Source organism: Pseudonaja textilis, chromosome 5 (genome assembly GCF_049901715.1).
Source record: "Pseudonaja textilis isolate UNSWEBS1 chromosome 5, rPseTex1.2, whole genome shotgun sequence".
NCBI lineage: Eukaryota > Metazoa > Chordata > Lepidosauria > Squamata > Elapidae > Pseudonaja > Pseudonaja textilis.
The window spans coordinates 64,993,897-65,021,173 of record NC_141994.1 but is presented as its reverse complement, the minus strand read 5'-3'; the positions used below and the strand labels follow the sequence as shown (position 1 = coordinate 65,021,173).

General features: G+C 37.0%; 1 protein-coding gene across 42 annotated transcripts in view; it reads right to left on the bottom strand.

Moving 5' to 3' along the window:
• Positions 1-27,277, bottom strand: part of PLEKHA5 (pleckstrin homology domain containing A5) — a 203,985-nt gene that overhangs the window by 67,364 nt on the left and 109,344 nt on the right. For 40 of the 42 annotated variants that reach the window (XM_087935167.1, XM_026712671.2, XM_087935151.1 and 37 more), the window contains 5 exons: positions 24,880-25,000; positions 16,741-16,845; positions 14,750-14,822; positions 5,578-5,678; positions 3,829-3,944 (listed from right to left, as the gene is read on the bottom strand). In XM_087935167.1, the coding sequence (XP_087791293.1) occupies positions 3,829-3,944; positions 5,578-5,678; positions 14,750-14,822; positions 16,741-16,845; positions 24,880-25,000 (516 nt within the window). Of the gene's footprint in view, positions 1-3,828; positions 3,993-4,367; positions 5,679-14,749; positions 14,823-16,740; positions 16,846-24,879; positions 25,001-27,277 lie in introns of those variants that run through there. The other 2 variants (XM_087935185.1, XM_087935189.1) reach the window with 2 other exon arrangements.

The window sequence follows — 27,277 nt, the reverse complement described above, 5'->3', positions numbered from 1 at the left end:
TGCTAAAAGTCTCACTTCATTTTTGAACCTCAAACTTACTTTCTCTATCTTCTGGCACATATCTATGTGATAAATGTGGCCTGTCACATACATCAGCCAATTTAGTTTAATTACCACTTTTTTTCTTAGTCTTATGACTTGGTTTTAAGTCATAAAATAGTTAAGTAGTAGAAATACTATTACTGTTTTCTCCTTAAGAATTGGGAATGCCATTCTTTATTAAGTCATCCAACTTTGTCAAAAGGTATGGGGATTCTTACAGTCACACCTTTCTTATATTTTGTAGCCTTTCATCGAATATTTAATTTAATTTGGAATGTGAAAGCCCAGAAAAAAATAAAAAGGAGGGAGGAGGAAAAATAGAGCATGGGGAGAATAGTTTTCTGAAAATGTTTCCCTAATTTTTTCATGTTAAAAAATAGGAAACAATGGCAAAACCGAACACCTTTGAAATATTTTTTTTTTGTTTTAGAATGGTTAGTATTACTTCCAATTTAAGATGTTATTAACTGAAAATAGCATGAAGGGACTCAGAGAACTTCCACTAATTGTGAATTGTTGCTTGCTTTCATTTGGTACATAAGCTTTATTTTTGTTTTCACGTTTTCCCACTGTAGATACTAAAGTACGTACTAGCACAGAATGCATCAGTCTAAAACTCTCTTTCTGAAAATGTCTTCATTTGCAATTCCATTTGGACAAGATATAGGCACTTCTTGTATATTGATTGCTTCATTAAATGCTTTTGGTCTGTGCACTGAAGGTAAAATGAACAGGCTGGATTATGTTCACAAGGGATGAATGGGAAGCACTGTATAAAATCCTTCAACATATTCTGATGGCTTATGCAGCCTGAATGGGACCAGTATCCAGCCAAAACTTATGTTTAGCTATAAATTACAGCAGAGATGAAGTGTATTTTTATTTCTTGCTGAAAAATTCCAGGATTTTGAGAATACAAACTGGTACAGATGATTGCCTCCTACTTGTTTTGGCTTCTACTTTATCCAACCTATATCAAATATGGTAGCTTAAATTAAAACCATACTCTTCATTTATAATCTCCCTTAATTTTAATTTCTTCCCTGCTTTTTTAGTCTGTTGTTCCTTCTCTGACTGTTATCATGTCCCTTTATTTCCAATTTTACTTTTAACTGATTTGTTTCAGAGACTTTACAATATCTTAGAAATGCTATGAATGCTGGATAATTATATAAAAAACTGTAGCATGGAGTTAATTTGAAAGTTTTCACTAATAACATTAAGGTAATTTCACTGTCGGTTGAAAGCAACAGTGCATATTATACCAATATTGTATGATAGCTAATGTATTATAATAGGATAATATTCCATAAGTGATGAAAATTTCTTAGTATAAAAGTGAAAATAACTGTAATATAAAAAATAGAACCTTTTAAATGGAAAATCTGGATTTTATTTTATACAGAATCTATTTCAAATTACCTAAATTATAACAGATATAATCAGAAATATAGCCAAATGAGGATTTATTTCATTGTCTGAATGTTAAATTTGCTTATTCAAACAATGTGTATTATTTAGTCTCAATAAATCTCTCTGATCATTACTAAACCTGAACCTATTTATAACCAACATGAAGAAATTCAACCAACGCACACACGCACACACACGCACAGAATGTAGAAACATTTACAACTGAGATATGTAATTCACTGTCACCCTTGATCCTGCTTTTTCCCCCCACCTCTCTGGGTGTATCATCCAATGAAAAACATCCATAGCCAAGAGTCATCAATCATGCTCTCCAATTAGACTGTTTTGTGGCAGAAGCTTCAGTCATCTAATCAGTCTCTGAAGAAAATATGAATGGAATGTACTTTTGATTCCATACTATTGCCTGCTCTTTGAAACCCTTCTTTCTATTGTCAACTATAAAACATGTATACAAAATGTCTTATGAGTTGACATTCGGCTCCCCTCACTTCTTGAAGGTGATCTGTACAACACACACAAAATCAATTTGATTGCAGATATGGAAGCTTATGCTCACGAACCCCCCGCCTCTCCAGGCTTGGTTGGATTTTCTGCATGGAACCTTGCTACAAGCCGATTGGCTTGGACATTCCTACTCTTTACCCATGATGCCTCTGATAAGGGGTAGCCCTTCCACTTGATTAAATATTGGAGTTATCTCCTGTGCCACCTCAAATTGAGGATTCACTGTACCTCATAATGGGTTTGGACTCCTATGACCATGGGATCTGGGGGCTCATGAGATAGGGGCCTCAGCGTTGACTATTTTGATTTTTCAACTTCCAGAATGGAGATGAAAATATCTAAGTCCAATCTGAAAATTATTACTTATTTCAGCTATTGCAAATAATCAGGGCAGTAAATAGAAAGAGGGTTGGAATTTTGTTTTGTTCTTTTGCAGTTTACATGTTCCAAATCCCAGGGCTCAGAAGCAAAACTAAACAAAAGCTTTCATTCTTGGGACACTAATCTTTTTCTAAAACATTATCAAACTTAATAATAAACTGTAAATAACTGAAAATAAATACAGTGTTGTAACATAAGCAGCCAAGAATCAAATCAGGAAAAGTACATCCTATTCAAAGTAGATTAAACAACTAATTTGTTTTGCAACAGAACTACTTGCTTTGATTTGTTTGGGGCATGGAAACATTAAATATATAGCAAAAACAGTAAAGTTTAAATATTTTATTTGAGATAAATCCCATATCTAATTTTAGTTTATTATTTATTTGTCCTGAGTAACTCTGCAGTTGAGTAAGCAGAAACTAGAATGAGAACAATTCTAGGCTAACATAAATTTTCATGTACTGCCTTGCTAAACCCATGAGAACAATATTATGGATTAAATTTATGGCCTTGGTTGTCAAGGGAAAAGTCACCTTAGCTCTGTACCACCTTATTGCAAGGAATTATTGCTACATAAAACTATACCACAAAATAGGGCAACAGCCCATTAAAATCCACTTATCGCTTCTGCAATTCTTCATCCCATTACTGACAAAATGGAACAAGCCTTAGTGCAGCACACAAGCTGTAAACAGAGTGCCTTTACTGTCCATAGATTTGTCTGCTTTCTAATTCCTAAAAAATGCCTCTGTGTCAGCCACGAACAACCAGATCCAGATCCAGATCCAGATCCAGACCCAGACATGTAGGATCTAAGCTAGCTACTTTATTGTCTATGGAGATTCTCAATCATCCAAGGTCACGGTTGTCCCAAAGGTGTTTTTTCAAAAGGCAACTGGACTTTTTTTGTTTTTTCCTTGAAGAGGTTTCACTTCTTATCCAAGAAGCTTCTTCTGTTCTAAAGAACGGGATGAGAAGTGAAAAGTTTTCAAGGAGAAAAATAAAGTCCAGCTGCCTTCAGAAAAAAATTATCCTTTGGGATAATTACTTTATTGTTCTCTGCTTATAATCTGGGAATCTCCCTCAGACTGGCAGCTTTTGCCTGGGAAAAACTAGATAAGGCTCAAAAACATAGGGGAAGAGGAGTGTCATCAGATGTTGCCCTCCTTCTAACTGGGACAGTTTCTCTCCATCAGTCTGCACCAGTATGAGCCTCCTAAAAACAACTGAACCTCAACAGAAAGCCTTGGGAGCTGACACACCATTTGCATCTCCCAGTATGCTTAAAGTGCACCTCGAGGGAAACAGCTTAAGTAAACTTCGATGTTACTTTTTAAGGTCTTCAGGAAGCTAATAAATATGAGGGTTAGTTTTACTCCTAGTTCAGGACACATCTCCTCACAATATGTAATCAAGGCTGGAACCGTAACTGGCTGATTCTATGGGGCTGTCAACTTACATTACCTTTTCACAGGCTCTGTCTGTACAAGAGCTGCGTCTATCATGGCTTTCATCCATAACTCCATTTCCTTCCCTGTATCTGTGCAGAAATAATAGGTCCTCATGTTTGGATGAGCTGCCTGATTGGAAATGACAGGGTCATTTTGTGGGGAGAAAGGTACAACGTTCTGTAAGACAGAAAAGAGAAGGTAGGAGGAAAATCAAAGGCCATTACTGGTTTCTTTAATCAGTAATTTATCTGTTTCAAGATTTATGCAACCTGCTACTAGAAACTCATCCCACTGTAACTAATACAATACTATTCATCATCATGCTCATCTTTCTGAGGCAATTATAATCGAGGAAAAGCACATTAGTATTAAATTTGGAAGGCTTGTTGTTGTTCAGAGCCCCTGATGAGTTTCCAAATAATTTCTATCAATTATAGAATAAATATTTTCTGCCGGCATCTGGTATGCAGAGATTATAGAAATGGATTAGCTGGGATAACCAGGATTGGGAGGAGGGGCGGGGGGCATAGAAAGTTGCAAATACATACTCACCCATTAAAAAATGAAGCGTGATTTAGTTTACTCATCGCGAAGAACAGCCCAAAGTAGTTCAAATCCAAGAAACAAAATGTGAAACGTCAGGACATTTTATAGAAAAAGAGTTCATTATGCATACAATGAAGAAAATGCACCTTGTAAAACACACGCTAATGAGAGCAGGTAAGATATGGGAAAAAGACCAGCCAAACATTTCTAGAGTACTTTAACTTAAATGTCTGAACTACAGGTAGTTTTCAACTTACGATCACAATTGAGCCCAAAATTTCTGTTGTTAGGTGAGACATTTGTTAAATTAATTTTTCTACCTTTCTTGCCTTGGTTATTAAGTGAATCACTGCAGTTGATAAGTTAGTAAGCCGGTTGTTATCTGGCTTCCTCACTGACTTTGCTTGTCAGAAGGTCGCAAAAGGGATCACAATGATTTTGATCACATGACCACGGGGAGTCTAAAACGGTCGTTAAGTGTGAAAAATGGTCATAAGCCACTTTTTTCAGTGCCATTGTGACTTTGAATGGTCACTAAACATAAGCTTGTAAGTTGAGGACTACCTGTATATTCTTAATGGAAGCAGACTGATTTAGTTTGGCAAGACTGCTGTCTGCAGGTATGGAGCAATACAGGAAACTGTTCAGAAGAATCTCAGCATGTTTTTCCTGGCTCTTTGGAGTCTGACAGGAGATTGATCCAAGAGTTAACAGCTTCAGGAGTTATGGGTGTGGGAAAAGAATAACTTCATTAAAAAGAACATGCAAATTGGATGAGGAAACTATATGGAACAGGAAGTAACAAGGTTGCAAAGACAATGCTAATTAGAATCTCTGGCAAGTATTAAAGATACAAAAAGACAATGCTCATACGTTGTGCTGAGTTGAAATGTTGGTTTGATTTTGGTTTAATGTGTTACAGATCCTATTAATTGTGCTTTATTGAATAAGCAAATTGTTTGCATAAAATGCACTTATTTCCTGAGAAATCTATAAAAGCCTTGTGCTGAAGTTGCAAGAGTACTGCAATCAAATCAAATTATCATATTCCTTAGTTGGTTAGAATGGAAACACACACTGATTTAATGAAGAAAACGTCTGCGTGTGCATTATGTTTCAGAAACTGTTCCGAGGCCCTTTCTGTAATTCATGTGTTCACATTGTATTCCACTGAAATATAAGACACCGTAAATGCAAAGTTGAAGAATATTCTCACCTTAAATGCATATTTGCGGTTGATATGATCCTCAGAAGAAAGCATGGCTATTTGAAAGCTTGGAAGAAGTATGCTCCCTAATATTCCTTCTTCTTTTTCATCTAGAAAATATAGAAAAAATGATAAGTAAAAGAAGGAAATTGTCATAGGGTGTAAGAAAAAAAATGCATATAAATCTTCCCTGGCTTTTGGAACCTGAATCTTTTATATTTGGTAATTTTGCTTGTTCTTTTTCCCTTTGTAACCACCATCTGTTTTCACAACAGATTCTTAGAGATGGCAAGTATAATAATGCTTTTAGAATAGAATCTGATAAACAGCTAATTCTATCCGGCTCTCTGCTTATCTTCTGGAGACATGTGTGTGCATTTGTATAGGTATGTGTACACAGAACAATGATTGCGGCTAAAGAAATTACTTTTTTGCTCTATAGATGATGCACTTTCTTGTGTGCTTCATCTTAGTTTGACACACCTGGAGGAGAAGAATACTCATGTGCAAATGCTGTTTGTTGATTTTAGTTCGGCGTTCCACACAATTATTCCTCAGCATTTGGTGAACAAACTGTGACTGTTAGGTTTTAATACTCCTTCATGTAACTGGATGCTTGATTTCCTTATTGATAGGCCCTAGTTTGTGCAAATTGGAAGGAAAGTCTCCAAGTCCATCTCCTTGAGTACGGGTTTACCACAGGGCTGTGTCTTAAGTCCGGTACTGTTCACCTTGATGACCCATGACTGCTGTGTCAAATCTGTTATGAACTATATTGTGAAGTATGCGGGTGACACGGCAGTGGTGGGTGTTATCTGGGCAATGACAATGAAGATTTTTATGGGGAGGAAGTGAAGGCTCTGGTGGACTGGGGCAATAAAAATAACCTGGTTTTGGATAATAACAAAACAAAGGAGATCATTATTTATTTTAGAATGAGCCAGCATTAATTGTATTCCACTTTGCATCAAGACTGAAGCTGAGGAATAGGTAAAAAAAAAAATAAGACCAAAAAAAAAAAAAATTGTTATTTTATTCATGTATAGTATACACTAAACGCAATGTTTCGCGGCGTATTGGTCAAGGTACTTAACTTAACAATCTGACTTGGTCTCTTCATATGTTATCTTTAGTGAAGCTTCTAAAGAAGTTACTAGAGGAAGAATGTGTCAGGTACAAAGATAGATCCACAGATAAAGGTCCAATTAAACTGATTTATTGCTATTCATGCCAATATACAAGAATATTCTCAACTAACAGCATCTCCTTGGAGTTAGATAAGGGTCCATGAAATTCTAGAGAGGTTGGACTTAGTTCGCTTGTCACTATGTAGGGATTCTAGGCTGATCCCTCTTTTAACTCCTTCTTCTACAAAATGTAAATAGGAAAAAAAATCTGAAAGGACTCATAAAGCTATAAATCTCCTTTAAGCCAGGGCTCTCCAACCTTGGCAACATTAAGACTTCGGGACTTCAACTCCCAGAGTTCCTCAGCCAGCTTTGGGAATTGAAGTCCAGAAGTCTTAAAGTTGCCAAGGTTGGAGACCCCTGGTTTAAACGATGCCATTTCTTCCAGCAGTGAAAAAGAGTAAAGAATAATCTAGAAGCCCAACCGCAAGCCCTAAGCCTCCAGCCGCCTCAGTTACCTCCCTCCCTCCCTCCATCCTAACAGAGAACATCTCAGAGCCATTGACTGATTCTTTTGACAAGCCATCATAAATATTTTTCCCCAACCATCAGGATATTATTTGACTAAGTGCATAGGGAAGATTAAATAAAAGACCTGAATTAAAAGCCTGTTATTTTAAAGATGGTGTTAAAGTAAGGGGGCTTGTGATGCCTCTTGAGTAGAGGGCCTCTGTAATTCAGCTCTGCAATGTTTCATGTTCAGTTTGGAAAGAAGCATCCTTGGAATTTGTGGGAACAAAGCATTTGTCTGCAACTCGTTAAAACAAAATAAGAGACTTCCATTACAGCGGTCCAATCCTGGATCCAGATGCTTTAATACAATAATTATTTTGATTAATTATTTTATTTAATTATTGATTAATTAATACCACAGCAGCATGGGTACTCTGTGTGTTCCAACACATTTTTTCCCGACTGAATCCAAAGCATAGCAAAGCTTTACTCTCCGGTATATTAAGGCCAGTTCACATTCCTGCTAAAGACTAGAACATTTAGCAGTTCATATTCCTGCTAAAGACTAGATTGAATTCTGCAAGTGCTTTTCAATCAGAGTCTGCCTGGCCCAAAAGAAAACATGTGCCCACATATTGTTGAGTATTCAGGGAAGGTATCCTACCACTGTTTTTAGTGGTAGTTCTGAAGTAAAATGATTCTGGTTTGTTTTTGTTTTTGTTTTCAAAAGAAGCAGGTGGCCTTCAAAGAAGGCTATTAATGACAAACATAAATCTTCTGGAATTAAAACAGTCACTTTTAATTAAATACCCCTTTGGATGCAAAGAACATATTTCAGTGTATTAGTACATAAAGGAACATGATACAGTCCAAGCATTGCATAAACTACAGAGGTAATATTATATTGGAAAATTCTCAATCTCTCTCTTTCTCCCTTCCCCCCTCTCTCTCCCCCTCCCTGCCTCCAATCCTCCCTCTCCCCCAACTGTCTTGCTCAACTTTCCCCTAATTTGTTTCTGTCTTTTCACAGCAGTTCTATTACCTTTGAACACAGGCAATAAATGAAAGTAGCATTACTTGAATCTGTGCAATTACTATACGTGTATGCATATCTTCACCCTATACACACCTGAAATTATGTTCGCATCATTAAATGGCACACTTGATTCCTGTCAGTCAAGAGGATCAACGTGATACAGTGATAAATAGTGGGGTGCAATTTAGGAGCTCAAAATGGGGGACATAGTGGCCCCTTCTCCTATTCTTCCTTACAACACCCACGTTATGAGGCAAGTTGGTATGAGAGGGAGAGAGAGAAGAGTAAAATCATCTAATGAGCTTCCGTGGCTGAGGATGGCCAATATCTTCACCACTGTACCGCAGAACAATCACAATCATCTGTGGACAGAACATGTCAGCTCCCACTTTATGTGCCAAATGGATTTACAGAATACCATAAGAGTGGTCTCATGCCAGAGTGTGAGTGGGATTTCCATTTGTAGCTTCTATATAGAACTCCCACAATCTTTATGGTGGCCACAAGACAAGCAACATAGCTCAAGCTTGCGGCAGTCTACACAACTGAAAAACAGTGTTTAATTCTTATATCAACCAGAATAAACCAAATGGTTTGTTCTCGGTTGGATTTAATTAAGAGTTTCCTAACTGGAAGCAGCACATCCCTGCCTCTGTGAGTGTAAAACAGAGCTTTGAAAGTCTTAGTTCAAATTTCAATTTGGGGTACTTTCTGATCTTCAGTCTCTAATACGTAATATGGGAACAATACTTACCCAATTTCCAACATTATCATACATTCCATGCTATGAATACTTTTTCCCTCTGATAAAAATAAGCACCACTTTGAAATCCTCCATCTTTATGAAGGCCTGGAAATTCCCCATCTCCTGGATCTCATCACTTAGTTTTAAAATTGTCCAAGGCAGTGGCCGCTATAGCAAATTCCTTGGTTTATTGGCTCCAGCTTGGGTTACAACCAAAAATGAGAAATATTTGGCTAGATCAACTAGCCTGAAGATCATGAATGTAGCAAAAGTGACAGTAAGTGAAAGTAAGAATGATGGCAAGTCACTATACTCTGAGGAAATGGGAACACCTGTTTAACAGCATGCTACCATGAAACAGATTACTCATTCTTAGATAAATGTCTAGTTTATTTCTAATTATTTGTACATTAAAGTGGTTACGGATAACCATATTTATACTGAAATAATTTGCATTATCACCATCTTATTAAAAAGAGCCTCTCTATAAGAATGTTTTTGCCTCCTACGTGCATTTTTATTTATACACAATATGAATAGGATTAAGAAACAAACAATGATGATCCTCTTATCTCAGGCCTTCGGTACAAATATTTATTCAATTAGGATGCTCTATTGTTTGCAGCAAATGCTCTTTTATCCTTCAGCAAATGCAAGAAAGACGGGAACAAAAAAACATTGCCCCAAAGATTTTTTTTAAAAAAAGACCAAATGTGAATATCCAAGTGTTGCTTTAGTTTGCTGATGTGCTCTATATTAATGGTGGTCTTTGTTCTACAAAACAAAGTGGATTTTGTATTTCGTCAAAATCTAATATGTAATTTAATTACTCTAATAATTAAAGCATGAACTGTAAACCAGAAAATCTGAATTTCATAATTTAGCTCAATCGTGAACACAGTGGGGTTAAATACTAACTTTCATGAATACATTTCTGATTTGCGAAATGAAGTAAGAATACTGACCTAGCTTGCCTAATTACTGTAAAAATTATAAGTGGTTTATATAGGTGGGCCTCCATTTATGGCTGGTCCTCTAGCAATCATTCTCAGTTACAACAGATTCTGAAAATGGGAGTTAAGACTCACATTCGAAGTTCTGGTGTCTCCTTCCTTGGGCGTATCAATGCATCACTGACCTGCATTTATGTACATTTGCAGGGTCCCAGTCAAATGATGATTAGGGGACTGGAGGCTAAAACATACAACGAACGGTTGCAGGAACTGGGCTTGGCTAGTCTAATAAAGAGAAGGACCAGGGGAGACATGATAGCAGTCTTCCAATATTTGAGGGGCTGCTACAGGGAGGAGGAAGGGGTCAAACTATTTTCTAAAGCTCCTGTAGGAATAATGGATGGAAACTGAACAAGGAGAGATTTAACCTGGAAATAAGGAGAAACTTTCTGACAGTGAGAACAATCAACCAATGGAACAGCTTGCCCTCAGAAGTTGTGGGAGCGCCATCACTTGAGACTTTCAAGAAGAGATTGGACTGCCATTTGTCAGAAATGGTGTAGGGTCTCCCGCATGGCAGGGGGTTGGACTAGATGACCTACAAAGTACCTTCCAACTCTGATTTTCTGTTATCTGTAATAAAAATGACTGCAATTTGGGATGTTTTGCCAAAAACTGGCATTTACCTCTGGTTTCTGGTAAAAAAAAAATTGTTTGTTTAATGGCCATGCCATTTGCTTAATGACCATTGAGAAAACAGTCATAAAACTGGGTCTTATCACATGGTATCCTGCTTTATTCCTGTCACTACTTGAAATTATGGCTCATTTACAATTCTAAGTCACGGGCTACCTATATAGATGTGATCTTAAATGAAGATTAAGATTACTTATAGTCACTTTAAAGTATCTACAATGCCTGAAATAATATGGATGAATTAACAGTTATAAAAACTGAAAGGACTGTGCAATGTTTTGGATTTGATTCAGCAGAGCGCTTCTGAATGTGTTGGGCTGCAAATATAGCACTTACCTGTGTCTCACTAAAACAAATGAATCTACACCCAAAATTATATGGCTGTTTTAATGAGCCTAAGAGCTTTTGCATTCATATTCTTTTACACTGCAATGCATCTCTATTGAATCTGAACATTGCCTATTCCTAATTTATTTACTAAAAACATAACACTAAAGTTGCAATAATGGTTATAAACATTTGGGTTTCCTATATCATTGCAACAAATCTTGCTTAGAACAGTTGTATGTTTACTTACAAGTTATTTTCATTGCATTTCTTGGGATAAAAAAAACCTCATTCGGATCTATAATATGAATTAATTATTGTTTTTATTTTATTATTGCATTTTATACTAGCTACTGAATCTTACAGCTGTTTACAATAAAAGTAAAATTAGAATAAAAATAAATAAAGACTATGCAGAACATTCATGGAACATTCTGATTCTGAAACAACCCAGCCTGTCATTCTGAGTGGAATTAATTATCAATTAATTTTTATAGTGAACAATTTCTATTTTAATTCTTCTTTCCCTTCTTCTACTGTGCTAATACAGTATTTGCAAGCGAATTTTAGAACATCTAGTTATTAACAAAATCTCTTTCATTTACCATGGTTATACCATATATAACTGGTCTATCATCTCAACAAGTTAACCTATAAATTTAATATTAAGGCTAAAACCAATTAAAAAAAATGGAAACACTGAAATAATTTGCATTAAAGATATTCAGAACTTTTAAACTCGGGTAGGATTATTAATGTAGATGGATACAATAGGATGTCTTCCAAAGACAACTGCTTTGGAAAATTGGGAGTTGTGTGGCTATTTGCAATTGTGAAAGATAAATTGAGAACAAGAAGTTCCCATGGCAGAAATGCCAGTTATAGCTGAAGCTGCTCCGCTTCAAGGTTATGAAGAACTGGGCAAGAGTCCTCTGACAGATGGCAAAGATGAGGAGGAGAAACTATGATTTGGGTATAAATGGGAACTGCGCCCTCACACATAGAGCAATACATTGTTTAGCATGGCTTTATTTTAGTTTGCAAAAGATATTCCAATCTAGTTGTGCATGCGAGTACCTAAGAGTTTAACTGTATATAGGGACTAGCAGGTTAGTAAAACTTTGCAAAGACAGTGGATTTACTGCCAAGTCCTGGTCTCTGGACCTTGACAGAAATGTATGAACTGACTTTCCTTCTAGTAGGGAAAAAAAAAAACCACTGACAGCCATTCTCCCTAATTACAGTACAATTTTAGCTCAACCAAAGTCTCCATGTATTGAATTACAATACTGCAGTGCCCCTAATTGTTACTCAGAATGGGTTGGCTTTTCCAACAGTCTATAATCTTTCTGAACATAATAGCTCTGCATTTCTAAACCGATTATAACATGAGCAATGTGGTACTTCTGTAATCGTTTAAAGTGAAAGGAATTAGTTTAAAATTATTGCCATATTTCTGCTGGAAAATCTTGGTTTGCATTCTATTTCAGTCTCCATAGCTCAATATTAATTCTTTCACTTTTAACATTTGGTCAATGGACATTTACTTTTCTCACAGACCCAATCTCCTTGATGATTTTTAACTCCAGTCTTTAAAGCGCTTAAGTTCCAATTGTCTTTTCTCCACCATTATCTGCCAGTTTTCAATTTTACTATAGAAATACAGCTACTTTCATAGCTCTGATCAAACTATCTTTTGTGCTACTGTGTCATATATGAAAAATGTGATAAAAAAGATTTGAGCATTGGAATGAAAACTATCCTGTATCATTTGTCTTGTGATGCCATCACTTTTAACGTGGAACTAAGTAAGGTCAGAATTAATCTTGCTTAGTACTTGGATAGAAATCCAGCCAGTTAAAATATCAGTACCAATGTGATGTTGAAACAATCCCCCAGGCCCAGCAGGGTTTGAACCATGCAAGTTTGAAGGGCAGAGATGGCTACAAAAAAGGCCACCTTCAAGTCCCACAAAATGACAACATTTTAAGTAGAAGAAGTAGCTCAGACGTTCTAATAGAACATTCTGCACTTTCAGCAAGTTGTAATTCCCAGCATCCTTTGGGGAAACCATAATGATTACTTTCCTGAAGACAAAAATGTGTAAATTTGCAGCATCAATCAACAAGGACTTCTCTGTTGCATGCAAAAATCTCTGAATTGCACTGAAGTGTTTCAGTGAAGGAGTAGGATCCTTTGGGCTCAAGTTAAGCCTGGGATTATCCAAATGCAATTACTGCTACCTATCTAACAATACTAAGATTGAGTCTGAAACAACAGCAAATGATTAAATGCTTCAAAAATCCAAAGTCAAAACTCCAAAGTAATTCAGACATAACCCCTTATAAACTCCTTTATTGGCTTCTAGTAAATCTCCCTTGCAGTTGAAACAGTTGGAGAAAGATTTGCATTCCTCTACATCATGTATTACAGCTTCCTCATAAGAAGTTTGCTATTTTGTGCCAAAACCAAAAAACAACCCTTATTTATCAGCAAAAAAAGAAAGACAGGGAAACTTAAGCATCAGAAGGGCCCAGGGGTGCTAAGAAGCATATGCTACAATGTTGGTTTTCCTAAATTAAGACAGAGTGGGTTTTACCAAGGGTCTGAGGAATTCTGGGAGTTGAAGTCCACAAGTCTTAAAGTTGGCAAGTTTGGAGAGCCCATGTTTATACATTTTAAACCACAATGAACAAGCCTACTCAAGAAAAGAGATCCATGAGATGAATATAGAGTACCCCATTTTTCAAAAGTTGTATGGTGGCTTCCATCAAACATTCTAGACTTTAAATGCAACTTTGTGGACTTCAACCTTTGAATTCCCATGCTGGCTAGGGAATCCTGAGAGCTGAAGTCCATACATCTTAAAATTGCTGAGGTTGAGAAACACTGCTCTAGACCAGGGGTGTCAAACTCGATTTCATTGAGGGCCGCATCAGGGTTGTGTTTGACCTTGGGGGCCGGGGGCGGCTTGGCCAGCTTGATGTCACTTGAGTCAGAGGCACCTGGCCTGATTTCTCTGCCAGCAAAAAGGGGCTCCCAATGTCCATTTTCAGCCACGGCGGCCTCTTGCAGTCGTCTGCCAGCAAAAACAGGGCTTGGGTGGGCTGCATGTGTCTCTGCCAGTTCCATTTTTGCTGGGAGGGCTGCACACTGGCTTTCCCGAGCTCTGTTTTCGTTGGCAGAGGCACTGTGGGCCAGTCCTTTGCTGTTTCCAGGGAGGCCCCATAGGCCAGATCTAAGTACCCCGTGGGCTGGATCCAGCCCCCATGCCTTGAGTGTGACACCCCTGCTCTAGACTAGTCCAAAAAAAAAAACCACAAGTGCAAAATTTGTACTCATGAAGAACCTGTGGCAGTATATCAGATCAATCAGAGGAAGCAACAGTGGAATAGCTAAAATTAGGAATACAGGATAAAAGAATTTGATCTATTTTATATTTATAATTGTGAGCTTCCCCAGCATTTAATGCTGCTTCTGACATTCCATTTGAACAGCAACAATCACACAGCTTGTGATATAGGTCAGGGGACATGCAAAACACAAAGACGGAATTTGTTCTGACCCAGATAGTGCAAGGTTAGAACTAACTGACCATTAATTTCCCATGGAACAAATTAAGGGTACTGCTCAAATCAGCAGTTTTATTTTTATATCAACAGAAGGGCAGAATGACCATTACTTGTTCCAAAGTCATCATCTTCTTTTTTTAAAAAAAGATAACATAATATATTTTTGGAAGCAAAGCTCAACACCATTGCTTAGAGTCATTTAAAAGACTTACCTCGATAGTAGAAGAGACAGAGATCAGAAAGAACAAACCATCGCTTCTTCCAGAGCTTCATGCCAGTACTATCCTGTAGGTAATGATATACAGAATCATAAAGACTGGAAATACAAGAGTTTGGGCACGTTACCAAAATCAGAATCTTTCTGTAATTCTGGAGTATCATAGGTTATTACGTATTTGCGTGATTAAACAATTAAAACATTTATCATCACAAATAAAATCCCACATTGCCTGACATCTGTGTCCTGAATCAGAAGATGTATGTATAACAGTTGCCAAGGCAACCAATAATAGAGCCCTATTAACTTCATACCCTGGGAAAGTTCCCAATTGACCTCTCTGACTTGTGTGCCACAATGCTCAACTAAACATGCCTTTTTCCTGAGCCACAAAAGTCTTCTTCTCAACACACAATGTTTTCAAATGTGGTTGGGAAATTGTCAAGTTCTGAGAAATGACACAATATACATGTGACATCTCCCCATATGTATCTTTTCTTCATATCCCAGTAACCACTGCCTGCCCTCTAGATATCTAGAATTGCAGTGACACATTTTCATTGTGTCATCCTCATCCCCCAATCTCACTGAGGAGCCCATGCTCAGTTTGGGAACTCCTCTGATGTCTGAAGAATGGAATACCAGAAAAGGTAGGGGCCTTCAACATCAGGGGATGTGAAATGGTCAGCAAAGACTCCTTATTGCATAAAGGACATGAGCTTTAAACCCCGGGGATCAAAATATAAATGTAACTAGTTTCTGAAGGAGCCGATCTTTGCCTTTCCAAGAACACCATTCATATCAGCAGCAAGAGCAATTTATCTGAGCTTCATCTTTGAATCTTCCACTCTTAAGCTTAAGAGGATGAATCTCAGTACCTAGAGGAGGGCTGTCAAACTCTCAGCCCGTGGGCCAGATGTGCCACACCCATACCCAGTTTAGTGAAGAGGGAAAAAAGTCCCGATACATCACGTGATGCCACCATGATGATGTGAGTTTGACACCCCTGACCTAGAGTGAAACCAAGACAATGCTAAATACTTTAGAACTTCTGAGAAATACACATTCCAAATGACACAGGAAGAATATTAGATGATATATGGAAGCCAGAAAACAAAGCTGGCTGGGGAATTCTGGGAGTTGAAGTCCACCCATCTTTAAGATGCCAAGGTTGAGAAACACTGACATAATCTCTTGTGGTTGGCTAAGGTCCAATTTATTCCACATCCAATTTTAACAGTGTTAACTGCCGCTGCGACTATTTTTTTAAAGTACAACTTTGACCATGGAGCAAAACCTTGTCACAAGTAAAATAAAAGATTATGACAAACTACTCAGAAAGAGATTTTATTAGTAAATTCTATAGTACAAATCTGCTAAATATCTGGATTACATAAACCAAATTAAGAAAATGTTTACACAGGCATATGGTACTGATAAATTACCACTTTAGCTCAAACTTCAGTGTTCACCTCAGGATATGACTTACGTCTTTTCTTCATTCATACAAAGTAAAAGGCAAAAAAAATATTCAGGTTCTACAGTTTTGTATGATAGAACTGCAAAGGTGAATTAAACAAAAATGATTTATATTGCTTTTGAGAAATGCTTGTAATAAAACAATGCACAATACAAACATAATCTCTTAACAGATGTGGCCCTATTTGGGGGAATAAATCAAATCCAAATATTGAGCAAGCTTTTATCTAACGCACTGTCGTTTTGCACAGTTATAAGATGTTTCACAAACTAGTATAGCTTTCGAATTTCCTGCAGGCTAAAATAACAGAAAGAAAAATCACTCATTTGCAAGTGTGTGGGTTCTCCAGCAGATACCATTAGCAGATTACCTTCCTTATATAATGTAGAACAAAGCTGCAATTCTGTACTTTTCTTATCTCATAATTGCAATGCTACATTTCAGGTGATGTTATATAACATCCCTCCAAACCCCCCTCACCTGCCCCCAAAAAAAAAAGACATTACCTGTTTATACAACCAGCCTCGCCTAACGACGGGTGCATTCGGATTTCTTTTTATTGAATTTGACCTCTTTCCAAAATTATGGACCTTTTTTGAGGAGCGTGATGTCTAAAAATAAAACAAAAATAAATTTTCAATACTCAGTATATATAGGAGATGTATAGGAGAGAGAAAAGCAGATCTGGATCATATGCTTCCCTTAGGACTTATTAAGAAACTATATTGTTTTTTTTTCCTTTCCCCAGGTAAATCAGTAACTACTTTGGAGGTTTTGCTGACTTCTGTTTTCTTGAAGCTTTCAGCAAGGGGAAAACTCTGCTCCCAAGCATTACATAAGCATAGCATCTATTTTAACAAGAATATAGGTTTTACAGAGAATATTGGAAATAGGGCAGAGAAAATAATCACTAAAATCAAAACAAATTTTAGCCAGAAAGCTAAAATCATAATCAAAATGAGCTAATATTGCTAACATAGTTATCTCTTACTTTGCCAAGATTCTTTCATGCAGAATAAGTAAACTAAGTGGTTGCTTTTTTTCCCCTCTTAGAAGTTTCTCAGTAAATGCAACAAATGTGTGTTATTAATTCAAGATGGTGGTGCTCAAATCACCTTTTATCAAGGACTTTCATTGATGTTCTTTTGCCAATTTACAGTGTAATGGCAAGATGGGGAACAGCACCTTGTAAAACCACTTCTATTATCACAAGTGTCCCAGATATAAATGTGACTTGATTCAGAAAAATCAGATCTATATTTATTTCTCACAAGCCATTTGTGGCCTTTTTGAGATTTAAATGCAGGCTTATAAGCAGTAATATGATCCCATGAAAAGAGAAGTACATAATATCATACAACACTTTCAGTTAAAAATGGTAGAATGTATCTGATTTTTTTTTAAATATTTGTCGTTTGAACCATTAATTGGAATGGAAAGCATGTGTATACTTAATCAAGAAAATGAGTTCAAATATCACTTCACCTTTTATATTAAATTTAAATGTTGCAAAACAGAGAAAGAAAGAAGACCTAGGCTGTCTTAGGCTGGCCCAAGAATAAGAAATGACGTTAGAAACTTGCGAATGACCATGTGGGTGTCACATTAATTTCACATGAAATCAACATTCTAGTGTCCCATTTTTAAATTATTTCCTCTCAGATCAAAAAGTTAAAGCTGAATTGGTTCAAACAGACTCAATATTTTCCATTTGGCTTTTTAAAAAAATCATTATTAGAATAATGTCATCTTAACATGTACCACTATTTATTTTCCTTGGGTATCATTCAGAAAATAGGAAGAAGGAAGCACTTTACTATGGTAGAAGAAGTTGAAAAAAAGAACTTGCACAGAAACTATTGTCAGATAAATATTTTTACCTGAAAAAGTACCACGTTTTGAACAGGTAAGGAGAATTAATCAAAACACACAGCTGGATCAAAGACACACAAAGTTGTTAATTGTTTAATCCCTTTATCAAATAACCTCATTGTGTTATATTTTGCCTTCTTATTACCCTGAACAACTGTACGGCCTTCTAAATCATAAAGCTTCATTAATTTTTATAACTAATGTGGATATTTCTGTGACGTATGGTCCATGACAGAACGGGTAGCAAACAATTTCTTGGAGCGGGTCTTAAAGTGAAAATGATGTGGCCAAACAGGCCTGCTCATTAAAGAGGGAAGTGTAAAAAAGCAGAGTGATACCCTCCTGTTTTTTTCATCAGACATGTTCTGCAGAGGCTGCTAAAAACAAATGAATAAAATAATTGTGACAATAAAACCAGCTGTTAGTGGACTCTGAATAGCAGGCACTCACTTTTGTATAAGGGACAAGTGAATCTTTACAATTAAGTCATATTTTATAAACAATTGTGAATGTATGTTACAGTTAATAAAACAATACACTGTAAGCTCTGATCCATCTAATGAGCTAGTCGTGTCATTCAAGATACTCCCATTGTTTTCAAATCATTATCTTAGTTAAAGCTAATGCACATCTTGCATTCATCGTAGTTAGTTATTATATATTAATCTAACAGAACTTTTAAAATGTATTTCTGTAAATACAGTTTACCATAGCTCAGAAATAAAAAACATATTTGTTCATTTATATATTCATGCATTTTTCATGGCCTTTGGGAAGCAGAGTTAAGCAAGTCATCAGTCTACAGTCATTACATTCCCATAAATATTTTAAGACATGCCCCTTCTGAATTCTGTTGACCCTTATCTGGTGCCAATTTTGTACTTTTAATTGAATAGATTCTTGTGAATAGGCTTGAGCAACAAATCTTAACCGCAAGGTCACTTGATGTCATGATCTTTTGTGCCTGACCGATGGGCTTATACATGAGAATATACTGTATATCAGGAATATACAGGTGTTTGACAGTGGAAAAGTGAAAATAAAACTTAAGGTTAATTCCAGGAAAAGAGTTTTATTGTGGCATACAAAATAAAGGCATCAAATTTCATTAAGACTTTCTTGTACTGCAGAGATGGGAAACACGTGGTCCTCCATAGGTGGCTAAACTAGGATTTGCTGCAGCTGCAACCAATTTGGTTGAAGCCAAAGAATATGGAAGAATACAAAGCCCAGAAACTCTTAGCAGTTATATTGGCTGGCAAATACCTGATTGAATAATTGGCTAATATGCTCACCCCATAATGCTATCCTTATCTGAAGGGCAAAACATTTTAAAAAGAAAAAAGAAAAGTCGAAAAGCATCCTTTTAAATGCTGGATCCAAAAAGCACTATTAAATGAGATTTTTTTTAAAAAAAATTCTTTTAAAAACTCTTTTTAAACTATTAATGCAGAAGTTCCCTTTTTAAAAAACCCACTTCTTTTTAAGTTTAGTATCAGAGAGACAATGAAAACAAAATAATAAAGCACAATTACCGTATTTCCCCATGTATAAGCACCCCCTTTGTATAAGCCACCCCCCCAATTTTTGGACTGTGAAGTTTTGAAAAAATATTTTATTAGAGAAACAAGTTATGAAGAAAGAAAATTTACAAAGAAACAAAATTCGACGCCTAGATCTACAACTCGTCATGACGCCGAAGCGGTGCGGCGACGCTAGCAATCTACGCATCGAACGAGAGTAGGAACGAAGCATTCAGGCCGATGCCTAGCGTATGCATTTCTATCACGTACTCGCACTCGTAATCGTATCATCACTTACAATTTTTACAAAAAAGTATAGCATATTGCTGGAAAACCAGTTTATTCCTACTTTATTATTTTATGCATTTTTCACGTATAAAAAGTGTACCTGCTTTGTATATGCCACCCCCCTACTTTTTGGGCTTGAAAATTTTGGAAAAAAGGGGTGGCTTATACATGGGGAAATACGGTATTTTCTTGAAATTATAACAAATAGTTATAATAATAACAAAATGGTTACAGGAATTCTATAACAAAATTTTAAATACTCTAACTTGAAACATGTCAGATCAATTTTAAACATCAAGCACTTTTCTGTAGCTGTTCTTGTTTCTTTCCAGCCCTTTTCCACCCACAATCATAGGGGATGGAGGCGGGGTGGAAATCTTATGCCACGACACAAATCCTTTCTAAGCTGGGCTAACAGGAACAAATGGAAATCAGGTTCCATCAATCCATACAATTACCAAAACGCTTCTTTCTCCACTCTAAATCAGGAAATAATTAATTTTCCTTTAACCTACTTGAAGAAACGCTTTCCAAAAAAGTCTTCCTGCCAATTAAGGGTTTAATAATGCATTTGTATAGATTGTACATATAGAGGAACCATAATCAGTTTGGATTTAGAAGATGCCTAAAATTGAATGGAAATAAAGCAAATAAAATAAAATAATTCAGCCGATGGCAAAGTGAAAAGTATCACATGGCTTTGTCAGTTGACCACTGAAGATATTGAGCAGCTAACTCAGGGTTGAGATATGGTCAAGTGACACGATTCAAAAAAAGAGAATTTCAGGACAAAAAATGGTAAACCAAGACTGATTTTGACCAAATCTGAATACTTCCTTATGCAGCTTCAGTGGGTTCTGATATGAGGTTCTTTACGACCCAGCTGCAAGACTGTTTTAATATTTTCCAGATTTCAAAGCTACCTTTCCTAATTTTGCTGTACTTCGTATGAGCCCATTATTGTTTAATGAGCAAAATAACTAATCTGGATACCATCTTCAAAAATCTTTCTGATTAAGACCAAAGGGAGCTTATTACAACTAGCACTGTAAGGCATTCACTGTGTCATTCTCTCTCCATTCTATTCTTTGTTTAATTACAACTGTTGCCATATCGCATCAACATGAGGCGATTTAAATTCTGGTGAACTAATGAAAATGATTCCCATTTGGTTACACTTCAGTTGTAGGCTACACATTTATGCTTGATCTACTTGACGATACACTGTTGTGGTGGCACTATCTTGCCATCATGAGAGATAGCAAAATGAATGTTGTCACTTTTATTCATGAGTAACAGAGAATGTACATGACCACAAAGATTAAAAATGTAGCTGTTTTCCCACAGAAAGGAAGAGAGGAAAGTTAGCCAGAACTTATTGTCAAGCATCAGAAGACCAGGTTGTGGATTAGAACAGGGGTGTTAAACTCTGGCCTGTGGGGCTGCCCTGGAAACAATGAAGGACTGGCCTGCGGCTCTCCTTTCTCCGTTTTGGCTGGCGGAGGGTTGCAGGAGGCTGTCATAGCCGAAAATGGAGCTCAGGAGCCTGTTTTCGCTGGCAGAGTGCCAAAAATGGAGCTCGGGTGCCCTCTGACACAAGTGATGTCATGCCGCCCATGCCCGTCTTGGCGATGCCCACCCTGGCCTCCCGAGGTTAAATACAATGCCGATGTGCCCTCAATGAAATCGTGTTTGACAATCCCACCCCTGCATACAAGTCAATGTGGTTTTAGTAATAGCAGCAAGTAATAATATAATATACAATGTAAATATAAAATTTAGTAACCACGCAAACTGACTCTTTCCAAACGTGTACAGGTAGTCTTGTCTTACAGCAGTTCATTTAGTGACCGTTTGAAGTTACAATGGCACTGATAAATGTGACTTATGACCATCTTTCACACTTACGACCATTGCAGCTTTCCCATGGTCACGTGATTAAAATTCAGACACTTGGCAAGTGTTTGACTCATATTTATGACAGTTGCAGTGTCCCAGAGTCATATGATCCCCTTTTGCGGCCTTCTTACAAACAAAGTCAATGGGGATGTCAGATTCACTTAAGCGTGTTACTAATTTAACAAGTGCAGTGATTCACTTAATGAAAGTGGCAAGAAAAGTCGTAAAATGGGGCAAAACTCACTTAACAAATGCCTCACTTGGTAACATAAACTTGGGGCTCAATTGTAGTCGTAAGTCAGGGACTAACGTATAAGACTTAAGAGTATCTACTTGTTTGAACCCAGTTATCATATTGCAACAAGGATCTTTCAAATGTAGTCCAGAAAAGATGCATGTGCTGACAGGAAAGCACTTGTACTAATAAACTTGTGTGCTTAATAAAAGTATTAATAATTCTCATGTGGACATTTTCAGTCATGAAAATGACTCTCTAATGTCATTAGCTTATAATTACTCCATCTGTATGGAGAGCACACTTTATAAATCATGAGCAGACACATTCTTCCTCCAGGGATCTTATGCTCAAAAATTCAGTAAAGGGAAAACAACAGCAGAACGTGAAGAAAGCATTATTGGGATAACAGTAAAAGAACATTTAATTGTTTCAGTTACAGGCTAGGCTTTTCCACAGAAGACTGATGCTGTTAAACTTCTTTAAACAACCAGTGTGGATTAAATAATGAGCTGGGCCATTTTATCGCTAGAACTGTTAATTAGCACTCACTCCTAATTGATATTGGTTTTCTTGTCGCTCTTGATTCTTCAAAATTATTGAATTATGCAAGACACAAGTAGAGAAGCCTCAAGCTATAGCGGAGAGTGTTAGTGTTGTTGCCAGAACATTCCGTTCAAGGTCTCAGAAGTTTATCTTTTCTCTCCAAATCCTGATTTCTTAGTTACTACCATTTTTTCTCGCCTGGACATTTTAGTATGCTCTTTCTGTCTGTAGCTTAGAAAAATCCAGAAGTATAGCACAGGGGAGTGATGATGAGCTTATGACAAATGTCAAAGGTGACATGCCAGCGTTTACCAATGTTTACCAACAACTATTCTGGAAAGCACGCCCCATTCTCCTAAGCAGTCTCCAGACTCTCTGAAAATGAATTTTACTTTTATTTCATTTTTGTAATGAGAAAAGCATGGTGGCTCACAAAGTTAGAATACTGGCTGCCTATCAGCAGGTTCATGTTCGAGACCCGTTGCTGCTGAGAGGTGGGGTGAGCTCCTGTCATAGGCTTCAGCTCCTGCTGACCCAGTAGTTCAAAAACGGTAGATTAACGGTATCACTTTGGTGAGCAATTTCATGGGGACACGAAAGGAGCCCCCAGGCAACGGGAGCAATTTTTTTCACTATGGAAAACAACATGGGAAAAAACCCTGCAATTATTTGACATTTCTTTATATAATGCATAGCAACATACATGATTGTATTGTATTATTTCCAAATAAATCAATATCCAAAGAATTTTTTCTCTTTTATTCGTGGATGTGGGGAAACACATCAATAGAGACAGGTTAGACATTTTCTGGGTTTTTTTATAGGATATCTATAAAAGTTTCGCCATCACCGGTACAATGTTTCCACGCTTCAGAGGCTGAGACATTTAATGAAACCAGAAAGTAAAGGAGGAATTTATAATATTTAAGCAATATGCATGATAATTAACTGAAATTAATGGGAGAAATTGAATGTGAGTTATTTATTCTGTAGGACACAAGAGAGGCAACCTTTTTTGATTTAGGGTTTTCAGTTTGTTTTATACCCTGTTTAAGGGCCACAGAAGAGAGAGACAAGGCAGAATGAAAATGTTCACCCACCTTGTTAAGTTAGAGTGTGTGTGTATGTCTGTATGCCCGTGTTGAAGAGCAAAACGACTTTTTTTTTTACTTTGACCACACTGAATAGAAAAAAAAAATTGTCAATTTGTAAGGTAAGGTTTCTTAAAGAACCGCAATTAATGTCTCAAGTAAAAATTACAGCTTAAGAAGAAGGATAGAAGAAAAAAAGGGTGATGATTTTCTTCTTTTTCATTCACTTCCAACAGCCAAAGTATTTGGCTGAAATCCAAGCAACTGAATATAGAAAAATATAAAGAAACAGTAATAACAAATGAGTGAGAAAAGCTGGATAATCTGTTCCTTTTCTTTTTCCTTCCTTCCTTCTTCTTCTTTTTTAAATGAAGTTTGCACTTCAGAGTAGCAATTTAACAGATAAAACCTCTTCAGACATCTTCTACCTTACGGATTAATAACTCAAAAGTATGGCGTGATTTGTTCTAACAAAATCTGCTGTGTGGTGTTCTTCATTATCTCAGAAAGTGATCCGGGAGGACTTTTCCCCCTAACCTCTTGGCCTCAGCAGTAGACCGCAGTGAGGCTGCTTTCACAGGCTTTTTATAAGAACTACTGTAGGGGCCACCAACTGGGATGATGATTATAGCTTATTAGAAAACCATTAAAGGATTATCTGTTCTCTGCGACTTTTTAAAATAAGAAAGGAATCCATTTTAGCCACACACTTAGTAGGGCTGTGCAGTGCTTTAGATCTGAAAGCAAAAAGGTGTTTCAGGGGAGGCCTTAAACTGAGCCAAGTACATCTATTCCCAGAAGTGACCTACTGCACAGTCCTCATATTTGTTTATTGGCATTTAATAATGAAGTTGTTTATAATTAAAAAACCAGCATGCGTTATACAATATGATTATTATTCATGATAGATTTTATGCATATTGTATAGATTGTATACTGCAACTTAATTTTTTATTAGCGCTTCACTTGAATTTTTTTCCCACAGAAAACAACACACAACAATTTATTAAAAAAAACCAAAACCAATAAATAAACCAATGGATCTAAAAAAGCTGTTTAAATTTTTTTAACTTCCAAACGCAGATCGATTGTCTTACATCCTCTACACAATTGTGCTTCTACACCGCACTAGGCTTACTAGCTCAATAATTTTGTACTAATGAATAATGTATATTGAATACAATAACTTACTCTGCCCAGAGGACTCATCGGATGTGCTGTGTAATCTGATGTCAAATTATAGTGTGCAGCTTCAGACACCATGTTTAATGGTCGTTCTTTCTTTTCTTCTGAAGTCATAGCTGCTGCAGTCCTGAAAACAGAATATTCAGTTACATGGGAACCTGTTGGGCATTCAAGACTAGAAGAAAAACACCTTTAATTGTTTCTAATAAGAGTCTGAATATGTTACCTGTCCAGATTCCCACCAAATGTTGATGCAAAACAATAATGACTATGTAAAACATGTCTCTCTCTGGAGCATCCTAGAGTAGGTTCTCAACAGGTTAATGCAAAGTATCTCCTACTTTAGTAAATTCTATACCTGAAAACCTCTCAAGCCTACAGTGCTAAAAAAAAGAAACAAAAGGGCTGCCAAAAATGATGTGCCCGATTTTATGAATCACAATTGCTGAACCTCAGACTGTTCTCCCAGACTGAATGAGCCCCATTGGTTTAGGCATTTTTGGGGGGTTTTCACATTATTGGTTAACTTTCTTCTTGTCTTAGATATATGTGTGGGTTTTTTTTCTTTTTTTACATTTTACTTCAGTGTAAGCTACCCAATGGTTGCAAAAGTGAGAGATCTTGAAATTTGAATATCAAATTATTGAATTAATACAGTAATAAATACATGTTTAGAAAAACTATAGAAATAATAGCACTTAGACTTATAGATTTTACACCCCTTTCTAAGCAGTTTACAAAATCAGCATATTGCCCCCAACAATTTGAGTCCTCATTTTCCACACCTCGGAAAGATGGAAGACTGAGTAAACCTTGAGCCTGGTGGGATTTGAACTGCCAAACTGCAGTCAGATGGCAGTCAGCAGACATAGCCTGCAGTACTGCACTCTAACCACTGTGCCACTGATGGCCACTATATAATTTTTTGTGCCACTATATAATTTTACAAGTCAAGCAGGAAAAACTAATCTTTGATGTCACAGTCCCATTTTGAGGGGGAGTAGGTCTAATTTCACCATATTTCTCCTTTTCAAGATTGATCTTGTTCAATATCAGCAAATTATAATTACCAAAGAGGATTTAGGAAGTCCCAGGGCATTGAGAAGGAAATTCAAGGAAGCCAAATGCTTATTGCAAAACAAAAAAAGAGATAAATCAAGCTAGGGGAATAATGGATAGGTGAACTATGAATAGGGTGGATTCTGTAGGCTGAAAACTCTGTGAGTAAGAAAATTTCAGTCTGGAATGGATGGATGGTTGGATTGGTGATTACTCTGAAAGACTGAGATACCAACAATTTAGACACAGAAGATGGAGGAAAAAAAGGAATGATGACATATGACATGAGAAAATTGTATTCTTTAAAGTTCACAAGTTGTAGAACATCTCAACACATTTTGCATTGCCTAATAAAATTGGAAAAAATTGGAATATGGGAAACATTGTTCTGGAACTTGGGCTTTTCACCCATTAAGGCACATCAGAACTAAATGAAGGTTGCCCTTTATGTTGTCCTCAGAGGTGTACCTTATTTCAACAATATAGCCATAAGTGTCCCAAAGGTGCTTTTTCCAACAGTCAACTGGACTTTCTGGTTTTTCTTTGAAGACATGTCGCTTCTCATCCAACAAGCTTCTTTTTGAGCTTGGTGGCACAGTGGTTAGAATGCAGTACTGCAAGCTACTTCTGCTGCCTGCCGGGGCTGCCTGTAATTTGGCAGTTTGAAGGGCTTAAGGCTGACTCAGCCTTCCATCCTTCCAAGGTCGGTAAAATGAGGACGCAGATTGTTGGGGGCAATATGCTGACTCTGTAAGTGCTTAGAGAGGCTGTAAAGCACTGTGAAGTAGTATATAAGTCCAAGTGCTATTGCTATTCAGCTCAGAGCTGAAGAATGACTGAGACATGGCTATATTTGGTTTACCTGCTCTATAAGCAACAGGTACTTATATTCATAAAGATCAGTAACTGCAGTAAAAAATAGTATTCTAGTAGTCCTTGCTGAACAATGGGAGTTCCTGTCATGCCCCTGTCGGAATCTGATTCTGAGGGGTGTGGGTCTGGTGGCTATGGAAGAAAGTGGGGAAGGGCAAAATCCGGCTGGGCAGAGGAAGAGCCAGGCAGAGGGAATTCAGAGGAAGACCCAGGCCCACCCCCTCTTCATCCTAGGGCACGCAGGGAGGAACGGAGAAGGGAGCAACCTGAGTTGCATGGCTTATGGGGGAGGAAAGGGCCCTGATTCCCTTCATTAGCTGCAGCTTGGGAACACAGTGCTTAAAAGGGGAGTTTGCGGGAAGCAAATCGTGAGTTATCTTTTATTGTTGAGGCTTATCTGGGTTCCTGGCATCTTCCCAACTGGGTGAGTTTTGTTAGCCTTTGAAGTCTGCAATTCCTTATCCTGCCCTGT